Here is a 25444-nt window from a genome sequence, read left to right as displayed (position 1 = left end):
CAATTTTTTGGGGATGTCACCAGTGGGCTGTCCTATTGATAGGCACACTCCTACCATGCGAATTGAAAATTCTACCACTGGCTCAGGAATATAAAGAATCGATAAAGCACCGCCTCAATACTTATTTGAGCAGGAAATCGCCTCGGCTCTTTTTTTTTTCTTCAATGATAATACACGTGATCAACTCTTTGTCAAATTTCGATTTAAAGCTTTCGTGACTGCAGGGATCCATCTTCTTGGTTCTTTCGGTAAAGTCACCACGTAGAAGGGAAGTAATAAAATAATAAAAATAAAACATAATAAAATAATTCTCACGACGTTTCGGCCACAACGCAAGCAGCCGTCCTCAGGTGAAAACCAGGTCTGTCGAGGCGACAGCGTCTGAATTAACTCTTTGTCAACCAACGGCTGAATCTTAATTTTAGAACTTTCGTGACTGCAGGAATTATTATTTGGTTCTTTTGGTTAAGTCACGTCTAAAGATAAAATAATAAATTAAGCATACGACGTTTCGATTGCAACACAAGCAATCATCAATATACCTGATGATGATTGCTTGTGTTGCAATCGAAACGTCGTATGCTTAATTTATTATTTTATCTTTAGACGTGACTTAACCGAAAGAACCAAATAATAACCAACGGCTGGATGAAGCCTTTCCCATGACATGTTAATTGTGCGGGTTTGCTTAACCGAACTTCGCCACCCTAATGAGTGCGTGGACAGCCGAGCAGTGGTTCGTGTGCTGTGCTGTGAACCCAGCGACCTGAGTTCTATTCAAAGTCACGACTAACATCAGTGGTGAGTGAAATCTGAACTCATCCTGCACACCCCCGTTCACCTCCTTACCTCTTCACTCTTTGTGCGTGGATGTATGCATGTATATTATCCGTGAGGCTGGGTAATCTGTGGTTGTATTCACAGCTCTCCAAGGGTCAACACAGCACAGACTCGAGACTTCTCGCCGTTGATGAGGCTTTCCCGCTGATAAGCAAAACTTCAAGGCTTCCCCGCTGATGAGTCAATGATGAGTCAATGGCCAGACCAAGACCCAAGCAATCCCTGCCCATTAGATCCAAATTAGCTAGCAGATAGAGGACACTTTTCCTCATCGACCTGCAGAGGTTCATAATGAGATACAGATGTCAGAGCTAAAATGACGCGTGATGCACGTAATGATTTCTGTAAATAGATTATGTATTTGGATACAAACAAAACTAAAGACCTTGGCTAACAGTAGGGCATTGTGGTGATGCGCATATTAATGTGACCTGGGTATTATGAAACTTGACCCAAAGGATGCCATTAATTTCTGCTTCGAATACAAATTACTGTCAACCCCCCCCCCCCCCCCCCGATTAATACAAATTGCATAGCAACAGAACCAAAGAGAATATAAATAGTGATTGTCCCATTGTTTGTAAGCCACGGTTGTCATTACAGCATTCCAGAATAGTAACAGTTGCTAATGATGTCTGTTGCCTCTCAACAATGTTTGGTGACGAGCTCAAATTGCATAGCATAGTTCTTACAACTGTAGTAATTTAAGAAACATTCCCAGAGGGAGCAACTATTTTTCGGCATTTTCTTTAAAGTCGTACAATGATTTCTTCTATATTCACTTACAAATGCAAATCGAGAATTGTTGTTTTAGATAAAAAATTACACATACAACCAGTCATGCTGTGTAATTTTATTAACTTCTAAAAACCTTACTCTGCAGCAGCAGCAGCCTAACGAGGCTAATGCATGTCCAGTGAAGTGTTAATTTAATGCGATGCAAAAATTTTTTTTACATATTTTATGCAGCGTATGCATACATATACATGGAGAGAGAGAGAGAAAGGGCGCGACCATGATTACAAAAAAAATCTATACCGCAGTAACGGCTATTTCCTACATCAAGGGACAAATAGCAACTGCCCACGGGGTGCAGCTAAGGTCACCCAATCTGAAACCATGGACAACATAGTGACGCCACTGTCCATTTCGTTCATTTGCTGGCAGCAGCGTTTAAGATATCCACCAGCCTACTCCCGAAGCCGTCCAATGGCTCACTCACTCACTCGCCAACCTTCGCAGAACGATGTAAGTGTTGCTGATAAACTCCCCACCATATGACAGCAGAAGGAGAGGCACACCTTTTGTATGCATCCCATTTATCCGGCTCATTTGGTTTATTCCCAAAGACAAACACCCGTTCATGGAAGAAATTAATAAACAGACAAGACGCCTCTGACCCATATTTGTGTCTCCACGTAAAACAATTAATCTTTTTTTTTACACGACCCATAGGCCACACGGGCCTTCTTGGAGTATTTGTTTTAGCATTAATGGTATTAACCCAACATTCCAATGTCAGAACCCTACTGAACACAAATATATCCTGAGACCCAGTGAGGCTTTCCTGTGTAAAAAGTTGGCAACATTATTTTAAGTCGGCTTATTTTCTTACGATGAATACATCATCCAATTGTCAACAAAGATCTCCCTTGGTTAGTTTTAAGGGATATCATGGCAAAGTGGCGGACAAAGGAACCGTGTGTTCAGGAATTCATTTTAGTCTTAGATATCCTCGTCACTACCATTGTGCATAGCCAAAGATGTAAATTCAGGTCACCAGCAGCAGAGCAGCGGAGAGCACTCACCGTAACACTCACCACCATTTCCCTCACGACGACAAATACACACGAATATTTGCCATTTATCCTTGCAGACTAATGGAATAAGTACTATTGAGTGCCTAATAAGGGCAGCAAGGCACATGATGGATTGTTGTGATCAACACCTAATCTGGCCATCCATGTCCGTCCAGGAGCGACGCTAACATGGTGTAATTAAAAAGGAGGCACGTCAAAATGTCTTTCTACTTAAATGTGAGCAAGTGGTGGCAATTCCACGTTCTTATGGTAGGATCTAGTCCATCCGCGGGATGACCACTGCTTGAAGTTCCCCATAGTGGCATTTATTTTCCAAATTCCAGAGGGATTGAAGGCTGAGTTAATTCAAAACAGCTGCAGTCAAGGGCTATAAATGTTTAGTGCCACTGCAGTATTATTGAAATGCAATAGCACTGGCAGCAATCAACATCTGCCGGGCGAGGGGGGACTATTCATGGACTTAAACCCCTTGACATGAAAATATAACCCATGCGGGTGATGCAAGGTGAGTGGAATTGGGCAAACAAAGGGGATATAAAGGGCCAGTTTGGAGTACTAGAGATCAGGAGGTGGAACATATGGACGCGTGGCGTGGCTGGTGCGAACACGAATTGGATTATGCTACTCCGTGGCCGTTCGCACCCCATGCTGCACAGCTCTCCGACGTGTTTTTTGGGGTTTCCACCTCCGGAAAAAACATTGGAGAGCAATGGGATTACATTCACGGCGATGAATTCAAATAGCGCCACCGTTCACAAGCAATTAAATTGGCTGGTCTCTTTGCTCTACCAATGCTCGACTTGCAAAATTGACAGCATCACCGTGTGTGTACACGGAGCGGCACCGATTTTACACAAGTCAGCCAAGACATGTAAGATGCACGCATCGTGCAATAACAGTCGTGCTGCTGTTGATTTATTGAGAAATGTTTCGTCATTTTTGCTGCAAAAAAAACATGGACTCCTGTAAACAGGAGTACACAGATAGGCAATGCACACCAATAATTTTTTTTTCTAAGTCTGACATGGAGAGCAGGAAAAATTGTTCAGTGGTGGGTTTGTTTGCTTTATGATCGCTATCAGCAGCTGGCTGAATTACATTGTTTGTTTAATTCATCATTATACTGTTGTTGACTTTTGAAAGATGTGTGCATATCATCAATCACATGCAGTTTGTTTTTATCCATTCATATTTTGTTAGCTCGTTTTTCAGCAATTACACTTTTATCTTATAAACCAAAAGCAGCAGCGTGGACAATGGAGTGCCTATGTACAAAGAAAGAGTGTCTGGGTACATTGCAGGAGTGTCTGTGCACATGGGATAGGTGCCTGTGTATACGGGTTGCCTTTCTATGCACAAGTTGGAGGCAGTGGGAGATATGGCTGGCAGTGACCTAACATTCCAATGAAGGACACATCCCATGAAATTTGGTTCCGCACTTAATTGGCTCAATTCGAACTGTGAGAATGAAATATCAGTTTCACTGTCATGGGACCAAAGTCACTCTCATACTCAGAGTGGGTGGGCAAGTGCTGCCCTCAACTGTGTGCACCAGAGGTCACTTGAAGAAGGGATCTCAGAGGTAGCTCTGTGGTATCCCGCTTCCGTGGCCCATGCGCTGTGAGAGATCTGCATGGATACATCATCTCGTGTTGCGAACATTGACAGCACATTTGGCATAAAACCAGGGAAAACATTGCAACAACAACAACACGTTTTTGGACACACACACACATGGCCTACTCATTTTTGATCCACGTCACGGGATCTTTTAGCACCTGCTGCGAGGCAGGCAGCGGCGTGCACGTTGTGGTTCACAACCAGGGGCGCCCGCTGGCTTCGAACAGCGAACCATCGCAACGAGCGGCTCGCGCCACTATCACCGTCCTCACCTTGAGCACGTCCTCGTCGAGCGAGTAGCACTGCGCCTCCTCGGAGACGTCGGTCACGAGGCCGCTCTCCTCCACGACGAGCACTCGCAGCGGCAGCGCCACGGTGCGGCCCGTCAGCACCGCCGTGTTGAGCAGCTCCTCCGCCTGCGGGGAGCCCGGGTCGTTCACGCGTCACACGCACGCCGCCGCCGCCGTCGTCACCACCGACGCTCTACAACGAAGGTTGTCCATGCACGAGCTCCGTCTGGTCTGACCCTCCGCGTGTGTATGTCTGTCTATCCGTCTGTCCGCCTGTAACTTGGCAGCGGCGATAACCCTCGTAACGACAGTCCAATACGAACCAAACTTGTGTACAGGATAATGGCACCACTGTTGCGACGAACCGTTATTAACTGAGCTTTAATGCATTTAGCTCTGCCTACTGGTGTGTTCGTCCGTCCACAAGGTGGGGGTCACGATAAGCCTCGCAACGATGATCCAATATGGACAAAACGTTAGAATGGGAGCAGCTCCTCCACCTGTGAAGTCTCCACCAGAATATCGAACCTCAATCTTTAAATGACCGCACCGGGCTCGCAATCCAGAAGCCGCCAGTTCAATTCGTTCTCCTGGTGCGGCGGTTGAAACAATAAAATCTCAACGCTCCTGTCCACCCGGCACTATAAATGGATCCAACCGTGGTTAGCCGATCGGAAGGTCGCATGCGGTGGAGTTAAGTGTGGGTAGTCGGACCTCTTCCAAAGATGTCGAGCGAGCATGAGCGAGTGGGGACAAGATAGCCTCCAGAGGAGCCATGTAGAGCTTCCGCTAGTGGAGGCCCTTCTGCCAGCAGTGGCGTGAGCAGGCAATTGTCCAGGCTGCATATTTACCTTATTTTTAATAACCTCATTATAAGCACCATGATAACAATGGATGTGGTGTACGTGTGCTTTTGCTTTGACATGTATAGGGAATGACAACGATTTCACTTTGACCAACAACCCTAATGACTACCGTCCCTGTCCAAACATTTATTTTAACGATCTCTAAATATATAGTATCATAACTAAATAAATGCTCGCATACGTTGTTTCACAATCCGTAGGCATATGCATCACAATTGTTCGGTTGAATTTCAAATGCTTTATGTAAATATGTACCCTTTGAATGTAAATCGTCAGCGTGTGCAATAAATAACAGGGTAATTAAAAATACAAAATAAACAACGAAACCACGGTTATTTAAGATGGGCTGTTACCCAACAAATTAGACAATTAAATAAAAAAACCCGTTATAACTGTCAATAAAAGGGGCACTAAGTAATCAGATACGCACACATTAAAGCCAGCGCAAGCATCTCCTCAGGGCCATATAACAGGGTACCTGTCATTAACAAACAAGATTTGGATTCCGAGCGTGAGCTTAATGAAGCACAAATAGAATTAATCCCAACATGCATCTCTCTAATGGAATTTCCTCAGAGCAGTCTATATGGGGCCACCCAAATACTGTACATTCTCCGTGCAGAACGTTATTGTCTTCGAACTTTTGGCAAGGGTCATTCAGTATGTGCGGCTGCTACACGGGCCTAGTATGTGGTCAATTTTTTTTTTACTCTGTCTGGGGTACTTGATTAATTTTAGTTCATATTTAGCATTCATTCAGGAAGATTACATTCCAAGTGTAATATATTCCTATTAATTTGAGATGATTAATTACATGTGCAGTATGGGGAAAAAATTAGATGGTAGACAAGACACTTTCATCATTCTAATGACCAGCCACTTTTAACATCATCATCATGAGCTATTGTCTATGCACTGACGGATTAAGACTTCTCCACATCATAGGAATCAGTCATGTTCTCGCGATGCCACAATCCATCTCGTTTCAATCAAAATCCATCTCAACAGTGGTCATCCTCTTGGCCGTGGTCACGCCTTTGGCTGCCATTCCATTACTGATCTCATCCGTCAGCCGTTATCCCTTACAGCAATTTGTCTTGCCAAAGTCCACTTACTTTTCATGCCTCTAATTGCATTTGCTCTCACATCCATGTGCCCCTCTTTCTTGTCTCTCCGTGTAATTCCCACCATGAAATCCTCAATGGTTCTCCGCATACTCTTCGCTTTTGTAAACGTTTCTTTGTCGGCATCCAAGTTTCCGATGCGGATCTTATGCACTGATTGAAAACATTACTTATTTTCGTATGAGCTTGGTGTTTTTCTTTAGTCACGCTGGTATGCTACATTCCATTATCAAATTAAATTGAATTACCAAATTCGATTAGCGTACATGAGGAAAGAGGTTGGGAAAACTGGGGTAAGGCTATGGTTAAACCACGGTGGGCTCGTTTGAGCAGGAATAGGTGAAGCCACTCGGGCAGCCATCCATGACATCATCAACAGATACATTCGCTGCACGAGTATTCCTTCAGGAATCCATCTCAACGTATTCCCATTGTGAGTGCACCATTTCAGAAACCATCTACAACATATGCAGTTCAGTGGGAGGCTGCTCACTCAGCTGCAGCTTCTGTCTGCAACACCTTTCTTTTGCCAGCCTACACCGCTCGCATTCTCCATGTGTTCAGTCTTTTTTTTGAGTAAGAGGTAAAAAAAAGGTAGAGTTTACAACCCTCCAATTGCTTGTTCAGTCCACTCCTGGCAGAAGGGCCTGCACTAGATGGAACCCAACAGAGCCGGGGTGTTTTGGCCGATTCTTTCACGTTGCCCAGATGTCTTGGAGGAGGTCTGAATTACCTCACTTTATGCCACCTGCCAATCGATTCGCTGTGGTGTATCCATTCATACTTCTGGCTGGACAGAGGCCCGGGCGACGCTGGGAGATTTAATAAACTTACCCATGTTTCGACTGCCGCACCCGGAGATCTAATCAAATTAACGACCTTTGAATCGCAAGTCTTAATGTACTCACTATTGAACCATGGCAGCATTCCTTTTTTTAAGTTGCTGATGGCTCCAAATCACAGCACATGCGCACAATAACTTGTTTTTCTCTCCCAATTGTCTCGTACATTCAACTATAAATAATAAGTGAATTCAACTGCCGTTCTTGAATTTGCTGTCAATTGTTGTGACTCGCCAGTGTCCCTGTCTTCATAATTCGTTGCCCTTGACTGCCGAGAAATATATATTTTTTCTTTTATCCTTGGTTCTTGTGCAGAATCTTGATGTTCTGATACAATGCATGGCATCCGAATGTAAGATTAGTCTATATGAAGTATTTTATATCCGTGATCATCGGTATTTTGGGAGTATTTATTGTTTCTCAGAACAATGGTGTTCCAATGCGTTACCCATGGGCAACATGTGGAATCACTTAGATGTTTTGTTTGCATTGAGGCCAGAGGGCAATTTTTACGAAACCTCTGGGGAACAAAGGAATATTTGTACAGCTATAGATTGCGTACACACGTACCTATGCTGTGAAGCTCTTTGCCAAACCATAGCTTTGACACCCTTAATTTACAATGATAATGAAAAACAATGTAAAGCACGCATCTTTGTCAATCCACTGCTAAATGAAGGCCTTCCCACGCTGCATCAGTCATAGGGGTTTTTTGACCATACTTCACCACGCGGATTGGTGAAGAGGGGGGGAATCGACCCAGAACAAGTTCAGATATCAGTCAGCACTGACGTTATCCGCGGCCAAGAATACAATTCAGGTCGCCGGGTTCATAGCGCAGCGCGCTAACTCTGTGCCACCGCTCCACGCCCCCCGGCACACCCCTTATATCAGTATAAATCGGCGAGAACGAATTCGGTGGATGATTATTTCATGATTAACGCGAAAGCCTTGACTGTGGCATTGTTTTCTGTGTGAGAAGAAGAAGAAGAAGAAAAACTCGGGATTTCATAATCCTCCAGGTGATTGTAAAAACCACACCAATAAAGCAGCAGGCGTGAATCAGTCGTGGAGCTTGTAAACTCAATGAGGCAATGAGCAGGCTAATAACATACTGTGCGATTTGAGAGCATAACAAAATACGAGGTGTGATTTAAGTGCAGCCGATTTTAATAAGCAGGTGATACTCAGGTGCATGGCAGCAGGCGGGAGTTATGGATGCGTCATTAAATATTTCCGCAACCCAGTGGCGGCTCCTGCAAAATCTCTCAGGGGGGGCTAATGTCTGGATGATTGATAAGGATAAAGTCCACCCATGCAATGGATAAATTAACAGCTTAAGCATGTAAAGGCAACTTCACTTCTTTAATATTAATGAAAAATAAAGTGACTCTTACAATACATCTTGTTTGTTTCTATACTCACTATTAATACAATCCACTCAAGTTTCTTTTATTAAAGATTCCACTAGGTGGCGACAAATAATATTGTTGGATGAAACGTGCTTACGTATGATGACGTAAGCACGTTAGTGCGAGCCCTCCCGGAAGCCATAGAGAATGCATTGCAGCGCCCGCCCTTCGAAAAAAAACATCTTTGAATGTAAGTCTATGGGGCCACTCGGGGCGATTCTCAGCCGGAGGGAAATCGCCCAAAAAGAGGCGGTACTCCACAGAACGTGACATGACGCTGATTGGACTATATCCAGAGGCACAGTGACGGCTAGCGTGACTCTGTGGTTGAATGACATTGGTGGTGCGTCGCCCAATCGCCCTAATGAAGAAACCGCCCCTGCCGCAAGCATAAATTTGGAATTTACAATTAAACCCACGTTAATGCAATATTAGGAGTTGGACTGTCCTTCAAGCAAAACTTTACGAATGTCTAAATAAAGGTGTTATCAATTTCATTACGAAAATAAGTAGGTGACAATACAATTGTTTCTTTTAATCCTGAATGCGATCTGTATATTAAAATGTATATTATAATTCACAGCTGTTGTTGGTCAATTGGATTGTTTGATCACACGTCCATACATGCTAATCAGTGCAAGCTGCTCCACTGATCAGATCTGCATTCGAATTAACGACATCCAATTCGCTGAGATGACGGTATAAGTTGTGTTTAAGGTAACATGAAAACAGGTAACAGGAAGCCCTCTCGCGGCTAGCAGACCTCGAAATTGCCATTTATCGCGTGAACATGTTGGCTGGCCATCGAACAAAGACGGTCGCTGCATCGCACGCTTTCAGATGCACTTCTGTGGCCGTCTGGAACGCTCTTCCTTCCGATATTAGGAAGCCACTGGAGCTTTGCACTTTTAAATATAGATTGAAAACTAATTTCTGTAGAACTGAATTTTTTGGTGTTTAGTTTGTTGTTCTTCCCTGCGCACCTCGGATTGGCACGGTTGGCTACATACGGTACGAAAGAAGTTCAACGTGCATTCAGCAGGTTGCTGCAGGAGTTGAGTTGGGGCGGAGGGGGGAGGCGCGGGAAGGGAGGATGGTGGGTGTGGGGGTGGCAGGACTGGTTCAAATATTACTCACAATTTTACCCATGCCTGTGAATTTAAATTAAGTTAGAGCAGGTTCATGGTGGAGTGGACTTGGTCACTGTGCCGCCAAACAGTGAAGCGGCAATCACCAACGCATTTAATTGCGATTCATAGCATAAACTCTTCAGGCTTGTGTGATAAATTATGCGATATCCAACATTTGAACGTTATATGAATGGATCAACAAAAAACTTCAATCACGATTTGAAGCTTTCGTGACTGCAGGAATCCATACTCTTTGGTTCTTTCGGTAAAGTCACGTGGGTAGAAAAAATAATAGATCACGACGTTTCGATCGCCACGCAAGCAATCGTCCTCAGGTGGACTTTTAACGAAAGAATCAAAGAGTAACAAAAAAAACTTATTTCGCACCGTACGTAGCCAACCGTGCTAATCGTAAACAGGAAACAACGGGAGTCGGTGGGATACGAAGTACAGTGATCCCTCGTTTATCGCGGTTAATGGGGACCGGAACCCCTCGTGATAGGTGAAAATCCGCGAAGTAGGATTGGCCCCCTAGGAATTTCCGTATATGTGTGTGTGTGGGTACCAGAATGTTTAAAATATGTATATTTATACTTTATACGTATATATTTTACTTAAATCTATTTAATTATACAACCTTAATATTATACATTCACTCTCTCTCTCTCTCATACGATACGTATAATGGTGTTCTACACTCACCAATGACAGTAGTATCTTGAGACTTGACTCCAGTAATGACGACGACGACGATGACAATGACGATGACAATGACGACGATGACAGACCTGTGCAGTTCGATGAATGTGATGATGAATGATGATGATGATGGTGTTACTGCACAGGTATAATGAGGCCTTTAAATCAGTTCGAAAAATCCGCGATGCACTGAGGCCGCAAAACTTGAACCGCGAAGTGGCGAGGGATTACTGTAATTGCTCATTTTAAATAACTCTGCATGATTTGATCAGTCCTATTGAAATGTAAGAAAGCACCGTCTCTGTTATTCACCAACATAAATGACCCCGAACCTTTTGGTCGCTTTCACTTTTGGGCTGTTGTGTATAAAGCACTCTATTTTTTTACATCAGTGCATTCATTCTCTGGGGGTGTTTTAATGTAACTGCCTTAGCTCTGGGCAAACCTTGTCAAGGCAAGAGTAATGATAGCTGCACGCTTCCCATGCTAGGGGTATCAACGGACAGCAAATGGATTGCATGGTCGATATTCATTTGAGCTAAAGCAATGTTCATCCTCATTTCAGTATAAGCTCCATTTAAAGCCTGCCCTCGGAGAAGCACTCGTTTGTTTCCAGATCGTGGCAGATTCGCAGAGTCCTTGATAGGGTCACATTTAAAAGGTGAAACCCATTGATTGCAATCACGATTGTCTGATAGACTGCTTAATGTTTAATGGGAAGAATGCATGCCCATTAATTGTTTCAACTTTTGTTGATGGGCATTAAAGAGACGGTAACATTACTCTCACAAATTAACATCTTACGATTTGTCATAGGGCCAATATATCCATGTCCCATATATGCCACTCTGATGTTGAGATAAAACATGTTTTTGTGAAAGTGCAATATGCAGGTGTACTGAAGAGCAAAGGGAGATTGAAAATCTCGTTTATTGCGTCACCCTATGTCATGGTCAGAAAATACCATATGCTCCCCCAATCCAGAAATATGAAAAGGCCTTTCACTGCCCAGTAAATTCATGATTTCCTAACAATAAATTGAATTCCATGCTTAGATATTTCACGAGCCTAAAATCCCTTTTTAGCGATACAAGTAACATCGGTAAAACGTGGAATGTCATACGGATCCGTAATTAACAAATACATTTACGTGCAATAAAACTAAAGTTTTCAGATTTTAACTAAAAAAACCTTAATAATACTTGTTTAGTCTAACCACAATGTGATTTTTTTGTGGTTGCACAAAAGTAACTGCGAAAAATAGGGATTTAAATCACAGTATGTTACGCAACTCAAATTGGTAACTATTCCCTGAGAGAATTTAATTAAAATGCTACGAGAACACGTCTTCATTTATTTCAGTAAACATTCAGAAAAGTAAAAAAAAATGCGTGCATTCCCCCCCCCCTATGAAAAATTATTCTACTGTGGCTCCCGTGAGTCCCCCCACCCCCCCCCCCTCGTGAACGACTTTACATGAGTGCTTTAGCAGGTAATTGCAGAGCTGTAGCTTTACTTAAAAAAAAACAGCATAAGAGAGTGCATCCAAAGCATGGGAATTTCGTACCAAAAATATCGGATCTAGCGGCAGCTTGCATTTGTCAGGCACAACTGTGGGTGTTTTTTTCTTCATTTTCTCCTGTTTTTAAGCTGAAGGTTTAAGGCATCGATGGAAAACAATTATGTCTCTTGACAGCTTCGCCTTAGAGTGCCAGCGATAAAGCTCCATCAGCAAATTTTCTGGTAAATAAATGTAGTCATTGTTGAAGAACAGCACGCTAGCCACCTGCAGCGAAGTGGATAATACACGCAGGGATTCGGCACAGCTTGTTTGGTGAAGCGGCAAGGACGGATCGATACAAACTATTTCCGGAGAGTACGGGAGACTTCTTCACATAAGAACGAAATAGAAAAAATAATTTGCCCAAATTTCTCACCGAATCACACATCAGAGACAACCAACAATAAAAAAAATAATCCCTGGGCAGATATTTAAGATGTAATTGTGTAAGCGTTAGGCCCTTTGTGAGTTGAAGGAACGATGAAAAGCGTGTTTTTGTAATCTCTGTACAAATATTTTTTTCTCATAATTGTTTCACACGTTCAAGAGCTCTTCATTAACCTGGAGAAATCGTGTATATGTGCAGCCCTTTCTGTCAATATAGTCACTGCACGATGGCTTTCCCCGGCCGTGCGGTTACTTAACCATACTTCACTACACCGGTACGTAACAAAATCCTTGTTGCGGTGAATGTGGATGGTCACATGCTAAACCGAATAGATTATTGGTTTCCAATGTGTAATTGTCCATTGCAAGAGTAATTTCTGATATTGTGATATTATGCCAATCCCATCTCAATTTCCTTGGAGTGACTGATGGACCCCGCTGTGATTGTTCAACTGAGAAAATTGTTTGCAAGAAAATGGATCGCCACACAGTGGGAATAAGCTCCATGTAGCATTCAATCACCTCAAAGCGATTCTAAGCGATGCAACAAGGTTGGCACAGAACAAAATAGCGAATGCATGCATTTTCACACGTGCGAAAATGTCAATGAACTTCAAAGTCCGTTGTAAGGAAACAATGTGGTACAGCATTGGCACCTTGGAATACAAACCGGACGGTCTGCAATTTGAGCAATTATGCAAATACATAAGGATCCACGGATGGATTCATTTTAATTCATGCAAATTATAGCTTCGTGTGCTTGAAAATGTTACCGCACTAAACGAAAACAAATTAATGTTTTGACCCTCAATTTTTATTTCGCCCTTTGCCATTAACGATCTAGGTAAACACGAGATATACAATTGCACACCACTGTGTAATTATGATACGAAAATTAAACTATATTTTTGTAACGATTAAAAGTAGTGATCACCCTTCACGTTCCCCTCCCTGTTGCTCAGGTTCCAAACACCGTGGTGGCGAGATGTTAACTACCTCGCCTGGTATGCAGGAGATCGTGGGTTCGATCCCTACCCTGACGCCTGTATATTTGGAGTTTGCATATTCTCCCCGTAGTCATGTGGATTTTTCTCCGGGTTCTCCAGGTTTTTTTCCTCCGCATTTGGAAACGTGCTTTTAGAGTATTTCGCTGCAATACATTTCCACGTGATGAGCCACAATCGTTTGTGGTCAGGTCACTTCTGAAAAAGCTCTGTAGCTCATTGAGCCTTACCTGGTAAAATAAAAATTACCTCAAATAAACCCACTAGCGGGCTCTCTACAGCTCCCACTAATGGAGGCCCTTCCACCAGCAGTGATGTGATGAAGCAAATTCAGGGCTGCACTTTTACCTTTTCAAAGGCCAATGTGTTTAAAATTTTTATCCATGAGGCTATTTTCATGAATACCATGATACATCCCGTACCAATGAGAATGTGGTTTGTCAGCTACAACACTATTTTTTGTCACATGGGGTTCACTGCCTTTCCGATAACTGGAATTGCTTAAAAGTCAAGTGGTTATTTTTGCATATTCTTTATTTAATTAATGACTCTGTGGTGCCACGGCCTCGGAACAACTCTGCAAGTGCCGCTACTCCCACCTGGCCCCCACACTGAGCACACACCCGCAGCGCAAACACGTAGTGTCCTGGCGGGGGATTGCCTGGCACAATGGGTTTTCATCCGAAGGGTCCCTAGAAGGAAAGTCCCGCGGTTTCCCGGTGCCAGGAGATTGGCCGACCCTCGCAGGACAAGTCACATTGTGGTTGGCTTAAAATTGTATGGGCGCACAAAGGTTCACCGGGCCAGCCGCAATGAGTCATGCACGACATCAGGGAGGGGGCTGGGGTGAAATATTAAGCGAACAGAGCAGAACATGAGGTCAGGGGATCTCAGCGCCACGACCTCCCTCGGCCCCAGACCGAACACACACTAGCAGGGTGTGTATTCGCCAGCTGGACGTCCTTCCAGATTAAAAAAGATGAGTCAGAAATGAATGAGTACGGGTGGATAGACAATAGGTCACAGAAGTAACCATCACAACACTCCATGTAAGGGAAGGAAAACGAGCGAGAATCATAGGTAGGGGCACGATTGGCCGCGCGGGATAACGTAACCCTGGACTTTTTGAAGTCAGGGGGCATAAAAAGGGGAGCCTGGAACCGTTCAGAGGAGATGTCATCTTCAACTTCTTGGCCGCCAAGACGGACTCCCTGCCGTCCTGCCTTCTCAAGCCGCTCGCAGCATCCATGAGACACCAGCGAGTGCCGCTACGAGGCAGCGATAGGTAAAGTTATCTTTCGTCTTCGTCCCTCCGACTCTCACAGCATCCTTGCGACGCCGTGAGTACAGCCGCGAGGTACGTGATAGGGCGTGTGAGTATTTGGAGACTTGGGTAGTAGTAGGCTAGGCTCTGTTCGCAGAATATTCCCTCCGGGCAGTGCGGAGTTTGCGCCGTGAATAAAAGTTAGCAGAGAGCATCGGTGTGGTGTCTGTGATTTATGTGTTCAGCGGCTGCGGGGGGGGGGGGGGGGAAACGCGCGGAGCCGCAGCACGAGTGCGCATTGAGGTAATCGCTTGCTGGCATGGGCGCGAGCCGCTGTGTGCTGTGTCAGTGTTAGCTGTGGTGTGCGCGCGCATTAGGAGATAATTGCCCGCAGGTGCGAGCGGTGTCGTGCCCCTGTGTTAACGATAGCTGCGGTGTGCACGGACGCTCGTTGAGGTAATCGCTCGAAGGTGTGGGCACTAGCGTGCCGCTGTCTGTTGCGTTAGCGTTGGCTGTGGTGTGCGCGGGTGCGGGGGGTTAACTCCGTGCGACGGTGAGCTAGCAGTACAGCTATGTCCCTCAGAGAGGGTGTTCGCATGGTGTGCCCGATCACTCGGTCGGCGGGAGCCAGGCGGGAGCTGACCGACGTGGTGGAGGAGGCAGCAGAAGGGGCGGACGTCACGCTCCACCTGCCTAGCGAGGGCGGTGGGGTGGATGTCGGCCTCCACAACTTCTTGTCCAGTGGTATTGTTTGATACGCCACACCTTGGTGATGAGAATATTAATGGTGAGGCCTAGTCCAGGGTGGATTCGTCTGTGCAGAGGCTACCGTGAGATTTTTCTATGGAAAAAAAATATAATAATATGTGGATCATGTTTAAATGCACAAAAATACTGTGCTCACGTAAGGACGATACAAAATAATGATTGCTAGTGGAGCACACAAACAATTGTTTTGTCACTCTTGACACCTCCGATTAGCACGGTTGGCTAGGTACGGTGCGAAAGAAGTTCAACATACGTACTTACACTTTTTTTAAATGAACATTTCTAAGCTAGAGCAGTACACAAACGTAACCCGCAATTATGCAAAGTGAATTGCAGGTGGACCAAATTATATTGGCAATCGTGGGCATAATGGCATCCAGGTGTGCGATGCTTGCAGATTATAATTAAAGAAATATCAACTTGATAAGAGGAATGACATTTCTTTTGCTGGCTTGTGACAAATGCAAATGTTGTCTGCGGTTAAGCGCATGCACAAAATATTCATAACCCAAGTCGAGAGTCTATTGGGCCCATTGAGATTTTTCAAGTGATAAACGAAACATGAAAATTAGATACAGCAGTGAAAAACATTGCAATACAATAACTGTTGGAATAGAATATCAAAGTAATATTATACGTTGAATAATATGTGCCAAAACAGACAGCGTTATGCATAAACATGAGCAATGATCTGAATAAACAAAAGCTAAATGTAAACAAGGAGTTTGACCATTAATACATGTATGAGAAAACTCTTAAACAATGATGAGGTAATGATTGGAAGCACTCAGAATTTGCAATGACCCAAGAAACGAGTGCAGTTGCACATTCAACACCAATTGAGGAGGTGACCAAGTGACTCAGAGGTCAGAGCACTAAGTCGAAACCTTTAAGGACCTGGTTCGAATGCAGGTTTAAATGTATCAGTCTAATAAACGCATCTTTTTTTTTCCGCAAGTAGGAGCACCCGTTTAACACGTGGGCTTTCGCAGCCATTGCTATCGACAATAGAGGTGTTTTGGGGTAGATCACGAGATTACAAATGTGTCGTTAAACCCACCACCACCTGATGCAGCCAATGAGCATGTTTTGTTTAGGTGACGAATCTTACTAGTTGGCTGCGTCGGGTGGCGGCGGATTTAACAACACATTTATATTTACACGATCTAACCCAAAACGACCTCTATTAAGGAATCCTAGTTCTCACTGAACGGTCTAGACCAGTGGCACTGGGGGAGTGGGAGAACGCTAATTTGATGGGGAACCACAGAGGCAATCCACTCTGAACATGCTGCTGTGAATCATCATTAGCTGCGATCAATCCACTGCTGAATGAAGGCCTTCCCACATTATTGCCATCATTCTCTTGGTACAGTTCTACAAAGTAAGACAATCCATACTCTTTGGTTCTTTCGGTAAAGTCACGTAGGTATAAAATAAAATAAATCACGACGTTTCGGGCGCAACATAAGCGTCTGTTGTCAGGTGGTAAAGCATGACCTACGTGACTTTACCGTAAAAAGTATGGATTCCTGCAGTCACGAAAGCCTCAAATCAAGATTAAGACAATCCACCCAATACCTGCACGAGGGCCGATTTGATCGCTCCATCTCCTCAGTGGACACGTTCTTGGATGAGTTCTATTACTTGACCGCCAGTCCATTACAATTCTAGCCGTGACTCAGCACATCAATAGAAAGGGCACAGCTTTGATGAATGTATGCTATGCGGAAAGAAAACGGAGGTTCACAAATTCGTGTCGTTAGGCTGGTTGATTGAGACGGCTGGTGTGCGTCACGAATCTCACCATTGCTCAATCTGCCCAATTGGCTATTTTATTTTACTCTTTATTTTTGTATCTATCTGATCTTCATGTCTATATGATTTCCCTTCAGCATCTTGACATCTTTTAATCGTGGTATTGAGATGCAATGTTTAAAAAATAAACTTAATTTACATAAACAAGGGATATATTTTTCTGTATGTGGTGTTATCACGTGATAAAGACATTCATTTTAAAATACAGTACTGTACTGCAAATGCACAAAAAATGCAGCTATCTGCCAATGTTAGCCTTTGCTAGCTTTGCACGTTTGTGTTGCTGGAAAATCTACACACGCATATGATGCAATAACAAGTTAAGTGAAAAAAAAGGATGATACCGTAATTATATTAATACCACCCCTGAGAGGAAAACAATATCTTTGGCTTTTTACCCGGCAAACTGATTTCATCACTCTGTCTCCCTCGGTGGACATTCTCCTCGGACGCATTGTTCCTTGGTTGGCCCTCGATTATTATTCTTGACCATGGGCCATCAATCCTTCTACAGTGGCTGTGACGTGCCAGGCCCAGGCCCACGTGGTTGTATTCACGGTTTTAACGATTTCATTAACCTGCGCGCGTCTCTTCGGCATGCACTCTCGTTCCGTTTCTCGGTCTAATCCCAAGAACGCATCTCTCACTCTCCATTCTTTGTGCACTTTTCACTTCTGTTTCAATACTTTTTTCATGAATGACCATGTTTCTGCACCTCCTGTCTTGAAACTAATAACTGTAAACTATTTATCATTAGACCAGGCAAGGCCCACTGAGCTAAATGGCGCTTTTTCAGAAGCCACCTGGCCACAAATATTAACTCGACGAAGTGGCTTATCAGGTGGCAATGCATAGCAGCCAAAAACTCTGAACGCATGTCTCTAAATGTGGAGGGAAAAAGCGAAGGACCCAGAGAAAAACCCTTGCGATCACGGGGAGAACATGTAAACTCCAAATATACAGGCGTCAGGGTTGGGCTCGTGATCGAACCCACGACTTTCTGTATACCAGGCAAGGTAGTTACCATATCGCCACCGCAGCACACCAATAGCAGGCAATATAGCACACAGTACACACCAATTAGTTCACTGAAGCAGAAATGTGCTAATATTTATACTTTAGAGGACATGGCATAATATACGTTTGCTTTGCATGAACAGAGTCACTTTGCATTGTAATGCCTGGCTAATGCTTTCAAATTCAATCCAAGTACATGAATTTTATCTTGAAGCAGTAAGCCCACGCACTTTTGCATGAATGAGCGACAAGACATGGCTATATATTAAATGAAAGAGGCACTTGATCATTCATTATTGGACTTATTGGGACGCAACTTAGTCACTTCACAGCCAACGTGTGAGCAACGATGAAGTGTCTTTTTTCCCCGTGAGAATTCATGATTTTCACGTAGGCTCAATGAAGTGAAAAATCGCCACTCATACCCATTAACTGCTCATATTAACATCTAACATGAAATAAACCGCATACTTTTCTTCTTACATATTTGCCCCAGTCAACGTCTAATTGTATATAAGAAAATTACGTAACATGTTCAGTTATGAAAAGGCCTTGGGCAAGGTCGACCCTTGAAATATATATAACTTGCCAAGTGGCTTGTGGAATTTCACATGGAATTAACTTGCTTAATATCCCATGACTAGTCGTGTAGGCCTTGATATTAATAATAATATACACACAACTGTCAATCCACTGCTGGATGAAGGCCTCTCCATGCCGTGTGAGTTGATTGGGGTTTGTTTGACGACACTTTACTATCCCAGTCAGTGGCAGGTTGGTGAACGGGGGGTGTCCCGGCTCCATTTCCGATGTCGCTCGTCACTGATGTTAACCGGGACTGGGAGTCAAACTCACGTCGCTGGGTTCATAGCGAAGTGCGCTGCTGCCTCACTGTGCCGCTGCTTTGATATTAATAATAATAATTCAAATTTATAATGCGCAATCCATCCTAGGATCTCAACGTGCAATCCATGGAAAGCAGGAAACAAAAACAGAACCAGGGGCAAGCGAGCAAACTAAGTGGGGAAGGCCACCTTAAAGAGATTGGTTTTCAAAGCAGACTTAAATATATCTATCTGATGCATACCAATATCCCTGAATATTTATAGATGCATGTTACTTTAAACACTGGGCAGTTCAAGGTTTGACACAGCATTTCCTTAATTCTAAAGCACCCTTAAGTGTGTTGTGCTGGCAGTCTGGAAGTGAATCAAAATCTGTGTGCGTCAGGAGAAGAAGCCAAGCGAGATAAGCGACATGTCAGCCATTAATCAATCTCCTTTGGCATACCGAACATAACAAGGCTGTTAACTGCATGTGTACGTGTGCAAATACAAAGATCCCCCGTATATCCTCCACAGGCTTTTGGGGCAAGTGCTGTTAACGAGCACCTATGAAGGTCGGCACGGTACACGAGAGGGTGGGTGGCCAGCACCATGCCTCGGCCGCCTTTGTCTCCCACAGTGGCGATATTCACACACTGCACCAGGTATTCGTTTGAGGCTGAGTCGACCTAGGGGAAGTCCAGGATTAGTTGGGATAATTGTCACTGGCGTTGACCATGAGTGGGAATCAAACTCGGATCGCTGGGTTCGTAGCACAGAGTACCAGTCCCCGCACGTGCAAACGTGCTCACACACACACACAAGTGACAGGTATTGTGCAAAAGGAAACAAAAGGGCTCATTGGTTTCCTGTTTACTAACATTACTTCAGTAGTTTTGAACTACAATATACAATACGATGCATCCTGTATATTATGGTTGTCATGTTGCATTGCCACAATATGAATGCGAGCTTTGCCTGTGTAACATTGCGGTGAAATGGTCGCACCTTGAGTGAAACGACCATTGCAACTCTCCTTTCTCTACGCCTCCCCAAATCCCTCATCTCCACGCTTTCGCTGATCCAACGTCCCATTGCCAGACTCCTCACGCGCACCCGTAAACAAGACCACATCCCCGCATCAGCTCCCAATGCAATGCTGCATCGATTTCAAGATCAGACTCAATGTGTCTTCAACATTAATCCATATCCCTTCTAATCTCACTCTACCCTCCTCCATGCGTTCGTTCTCTGTCCCAGTAACCAAGACTCTTTGTCGAAGCTCCCAGCCGAACTTATATTCGTGGGGGTGGGGGGGGGTGCTCATTCCTGTTTGCTGTGCCCATAGTCTGGAATCCGCCAGAGGTCTGTGCTGTCTATGGCTGACTCTCCCTACACAATAAATATTCCCACTGTGTATACACATTTTGGAAATTGGCTTGTTTTGTATGACATACAAGGTACATATATTATTCAGTCAGACTTATGTCTCGGTCTGAGTGAAATGAAAACAGTATTTGAGGCAGGAGCACTGTTTGTACTGCCGTATGGATCAGACAATTAGACCTGAACTAATGAGCTCGAAAGCACGTTGTTGATATTTGAACACAGGTGTCTCTACAGACTATGGCAAGGCGGAAAAGGCATTGCAGAGGTCCGGAAGTGGTGGAGACATGATGAGCAATTATCCTAGTAGCAAAAGTCGCATATGCTACGGGCGCCACACTTTCAAGGGACCCGCGCTAAATGCTTTCAAGCTATCAATTCTGGTTCAGTGCTTCTGGGTGTTTAAGGCTATCGATTTGTCGTATTATCTGACTGTATAGCAAATGAAAAAATACAATTACTTTACTATGCAAGTTTAAAATTTGTGTTTTAATATTTAAGTGTTTTTTTTTTAATTTAGGGCCCATTTATAACATTTGCTACAGGCCCCGCACTAGCTTAATCCGGCACTGATGATGAGGCAAAAACATGGCTGCACTGGGTGGGTGGGTGGGACATGCAAGAATGAGAGAGGGCCCATTGCCGAGTCAGATACTGGAATGGTCTCCATGAGCCCAGCATCCAAGGGGACAGTAGATCCTGGAGGCCCCATGTCTACTGTGCAACAGCTGTGGAATCTGATAGAGGGTAGGGGGCGCCATGGTGGCGAGGTGTTAACTCCCTCGCCTGGCATGCAGGAGGTCACGGATTCGATCCCGACCCTGACGCCTGCTCTATACTTGGAGTTTGCACGTCTCTCTCCCCGTGGTCGCGTGGATTTTTTACCCTCCGCAATAAGAAACGTATGTCTAGAGAATTTGGCTAATATGAACTTCCACTTGATAAGTCGCTTCGTTAAGCTATCATTTGTGGGCAGGTCGCTTCTGAATAAAAGCTATATAGCTCACTGGGCTTTAACTGGTGAAATAAAAAAAAATGCTTAGAATAGCATCGCTAAGTTAGTGAGTTGTGGTGGGGTCAGCAGCGGCTTTGGCCATGATCATATCTTGAACTTGACATGTATTAAATTTCGATTTAAAGCTTTCGTGACTGCAGGGATTCATCTTCTTGGTTCTTTCGGTAAAGTCACGTAGAAGGGAAGAAATAAAATAATAAAAATAAAACATAATAAAATAATTCTCACGACGTTTCGGCCACAACGTAAGCAGCCGTCCTCAGGTGAAGACCAGGTCTGTCGGGGAGAATGAATAAAAGCGTGGTGGTGTTTCATTCAGACGCTGTCTCCCTGACAGACCTGGTCTTCACCTGAGGACGGCTGCTTGCGTTGTGGCCGAAACGTCGTGAGAATTATTTTATTATGTTTTATTTTTATTATTTTATTACTTCCCTTCTACGTGACTTTACAGAAAAAACCAAGAAGTTGACATGTATTATTTACACAACCATTCGGACACACGTGTTGGTATGCACTCACCATGAGTTTAATAATGGATATTAACAGATGGATTGATGTATCGTTCCACCGCTACTTCAAATGAAATTTTAAAAGTGCTGCTATGCTTTCTGCTTCATCTCCTATCCCTCCGGTTTTGGGATGACGTCGACACCTATCAGTTGCTCTGCTGGATCTTCCCGTGGCCACGCAGATCAATACTGGAGAGACGGTGCCGGCCGTGTTGGATACACACAGCCATTCGCCTGGTCAGTCTGATATTGGACAAATGCCATTTTCGTTCTTTGGCAATGCATCTCTCGATCGCACAACGCGATTTCTTCCTGAATCCCGCACACCCACTTTGACGGCACCGTACCATTTGCTGTGGTCAGTTGCCTGCTGAAAACCATCGCTGACCACCGTGCCGTTGCCGGGCATGCCAAGCACGTCGTGCCAAGTAACATCTTAACAGCTGACGCGCGCACTGAAATCCCTTCGCGAGGTGTCGATTGGATCAGGTAATTCAGCCCCCTCCTCAGACTGAGGTCGGATGCGCTGTCGCTAAATAGGGCAGCCGAGTGAAGGTGCCGCCGAACTGCGGTGCCATCCCAGGTCAACGTAGGGCTGACCAAAGTCTCGATCTTCCCAATGCGCAGGTCCACGGCCATGGCTCCCAGCGGTATCCATCACCTGTCACTCTCGCCAGTTCTCTGTCGCCGCGGGGATTGTGAGATTGTCGAAGGCCGCGCGATAATTTGCTTAAAGTAAACGAACAGTCGCACCCCCTCTTGGTCAACAAGCAGCTTCCAGTGGCAGGGCAGGGACGAGATGACCGGAAGGGCTTGCGCCGGCCGCAGGTTTCTTTTCGGAATAACCTTCTCTACGACAAATTGTTGAAATAAGCTAACGAGTCTGGTTATCCCAGGGGCCACTGCTATTTGTCTGGCATCTGCCCATGGACCTGTCCGACTTCTGTGACCCCACCTGGAGTTCTCAGGATCAACAAAGCATGCAAGCTCCTCTCGACTAGGGCAGAGGGAGCAGTCAGGGGTAGCACGGCGGCGTGGTCTATACCGAACAATGGCGCAGTTAAAACGCACACCAATTCATGTGAAAGTGCCGCGCAATAGCTTTCTCATTTTGGTTGACCTGCTTTAGATCCTCCGCTGAATTGGAATCCCTGTTGTCCCTTGTGGGCAAATTGTTACAATGTGGAGCTGACAAAAGTCAAGTGAGAAAAAAACATATACACACACATGAATGCCTTTTTTAAAGGAAGAATGTATACAAATGATTGACGTATCAATATAGGTATACACTAGAAGGTGTACCCGTTCTTCGCACGGAAATTAATAGTTTAGTTCTAGTATATTATATCCATTATTTCCCCCTCCCACCCCAGCCAGGCATTTGTGTGGGATACACGGCCTACGCGGAGGGTTTGGGGGGCGGGTCGTGACCTCAGCAGGCACACTGCGTAACGCTGCCGCATGCGGGTGACATCACAGATGCGACGTCACCGCTCACTTGCCGTGCAATATATTAAATCCATTATTGCGCCCCCCCTCCCAAAAACAATACAAACGTCTATTTTTATACTTTTTCCATTGTGTACAGTCTGCAAACTATTCACGTGCCAAATTTAAAGTTTGTTGCATGTCGGGAAGTATGCTAAACATTTCGAACAGACACACATATTCACAAATTTCCCTTTCATGTATATATAGATATTCCAAAAACTCTATAATCTACAACTCCCCTTCCACCACCTGTTTGTGTTCAAATGGATACATGCATATCTGTGCAGCAGCCTGAATTGGTAGGTCGCAGAGTCAGAGTAATTGCCGCAATTGGGCACCTCTGACATCCACACACAACCTAACATATCGGCACATGTTCGGAGACACACGACTCAATCCCTCTGGCTGTCTGTCCCTTAACACATGGGTCATTTCCATCTTCGGTTCATCCAGGCTGTGGCGGGGTGTGGGGATTATTTGTGTTGACTTAAACATTCACCGCATACGCAATTTTCAGTGTCTACCTCCCCCCCCCCACGAACGTACTGTTTTAATAAAAAAAAATACAAAATGACTCACCATGTAATGAGTAGTGGAGTAAAGTGTGGGTACTTCAACTGCCTTCGTGGAAGAGGAGGCGAAATATCCATCTAGAGGGGCTCTCTAGATCTCTTTCAAGTGGAGGCTCTTGTGTGAGCAAGTAATTGCAGGGCTGCACCTTTACCTATACTTTGGGTGTAACCATGAATTCAACCATTAAGATAGATTATTTAAGCTCATGTACAAATCGTGTGTATGTGTGTGTGTAAGAATCTATATTAGTCAGTGCATATAAGTTGTATGTAATAGGTTCAAATGTCCCCCGCATCCTCTAGAGGCCACTACATTCACCAACATATATATATTAAACATATATATATATAAAACATATATATATATAAATATATTGAACTGAATTGTGTTCATGAATCGCGGCACTTCATCGAACGGCTACGGGAGGAACAGCGAATCATTAAAACTGTAATGTATGCTAATTTATTAAATTCCTTTATAGTCATCAATGTGTCTCATACAATCTTCAATGGCATAAAGATGAGGCCATATGCTAACCCCTTCGGAATGGAGTTGCAACGTTCACCCAAATTATTTTTGCCTGCTTTGGGGTTGCTTTTTTTGGGAGGGGATTGCACATATTACCGGATTCATATCGGAGAACATTTTTTATTAGTTTAACACGTAGGCTTTCGCGACCAATATCATCCATAAAATAGAGTTTTTTTTTTCGGTTAGATCGCGTAAATATATAAATGTGTTTATATATTGATTACCCATTGATATCCCACATTAACTGTTTACCTGCTAGTGTGCTTTAAGGTGACACGTGAGCGCTCACAGCTCTTACCATCCTATTTTCATCAACACCAAATTTACCGGCATTATTAGCATTTTTATAGTGAAATACAGTACGCCAATAGGATATAGTTTGGTAATATGCACCGTGCAATTTGATTTTCACACTGAATTCTTTCCTGCACACATTACATTGACACATTACATTCCAATCAAATGCAAGGCAATTTTTTTTCTTTAATGAATTTAAACTGAACCTGATTAGTTCCTCGTGTTTGCACCGCATTTATTTTTTCTAAAATATTATTAAAAAATTGGCAATTCATTTTAGCGAGGAGTGGTTAGTGCACCCCACTCTCGACACGGTGACCCGGGTTCGATTCTCAGCCACGGGTGTAGTGTGTGAT

The 25444-nt window shown here is 44.1% G+C and overlaps 1 protein-coding gene across 1 annotated transcript in view; it reads right to left on the bottom strand.

The window, feature by feature from the left end:
• Positions 1–25444, bottom strand: part of LOC144933073 (transmembrane protein 132C-like) — an 89575-nt gene that overhangs the window by 9650 nt on the left and 54481 nt on the right. Inside the window, exon 5 of the mRNA XM_078857573.1 lies at positions 4553–4696. Within this exon, the coding sequence (XP_078713699.1) occupies positions 4553–4696 (144 nt within the window). The remainder of the gene's footprint in view (positions 1–4552; positions 4697–25444) is intronic.

Source organism: Lampetra fluviatilis, chromosome 6 (assembly GCF_964198595.1).
Source record: "Lampetra fluviatilis chromosome 6, kcLamFluv1.1, whole genome shotgun sequence".
Classification (NCBI taxonomy): Eukaryota; Metazoa; Chordata; class Hyperoartia; order Petromyzontiformes; family Petromyzontidae; genus Lampetra; species Lampetra fluviatilis.
Note: the sequence above shows the minus strand (reverse complement) of the source record. Positions and strands in the feature narration are given on the sequence as shown.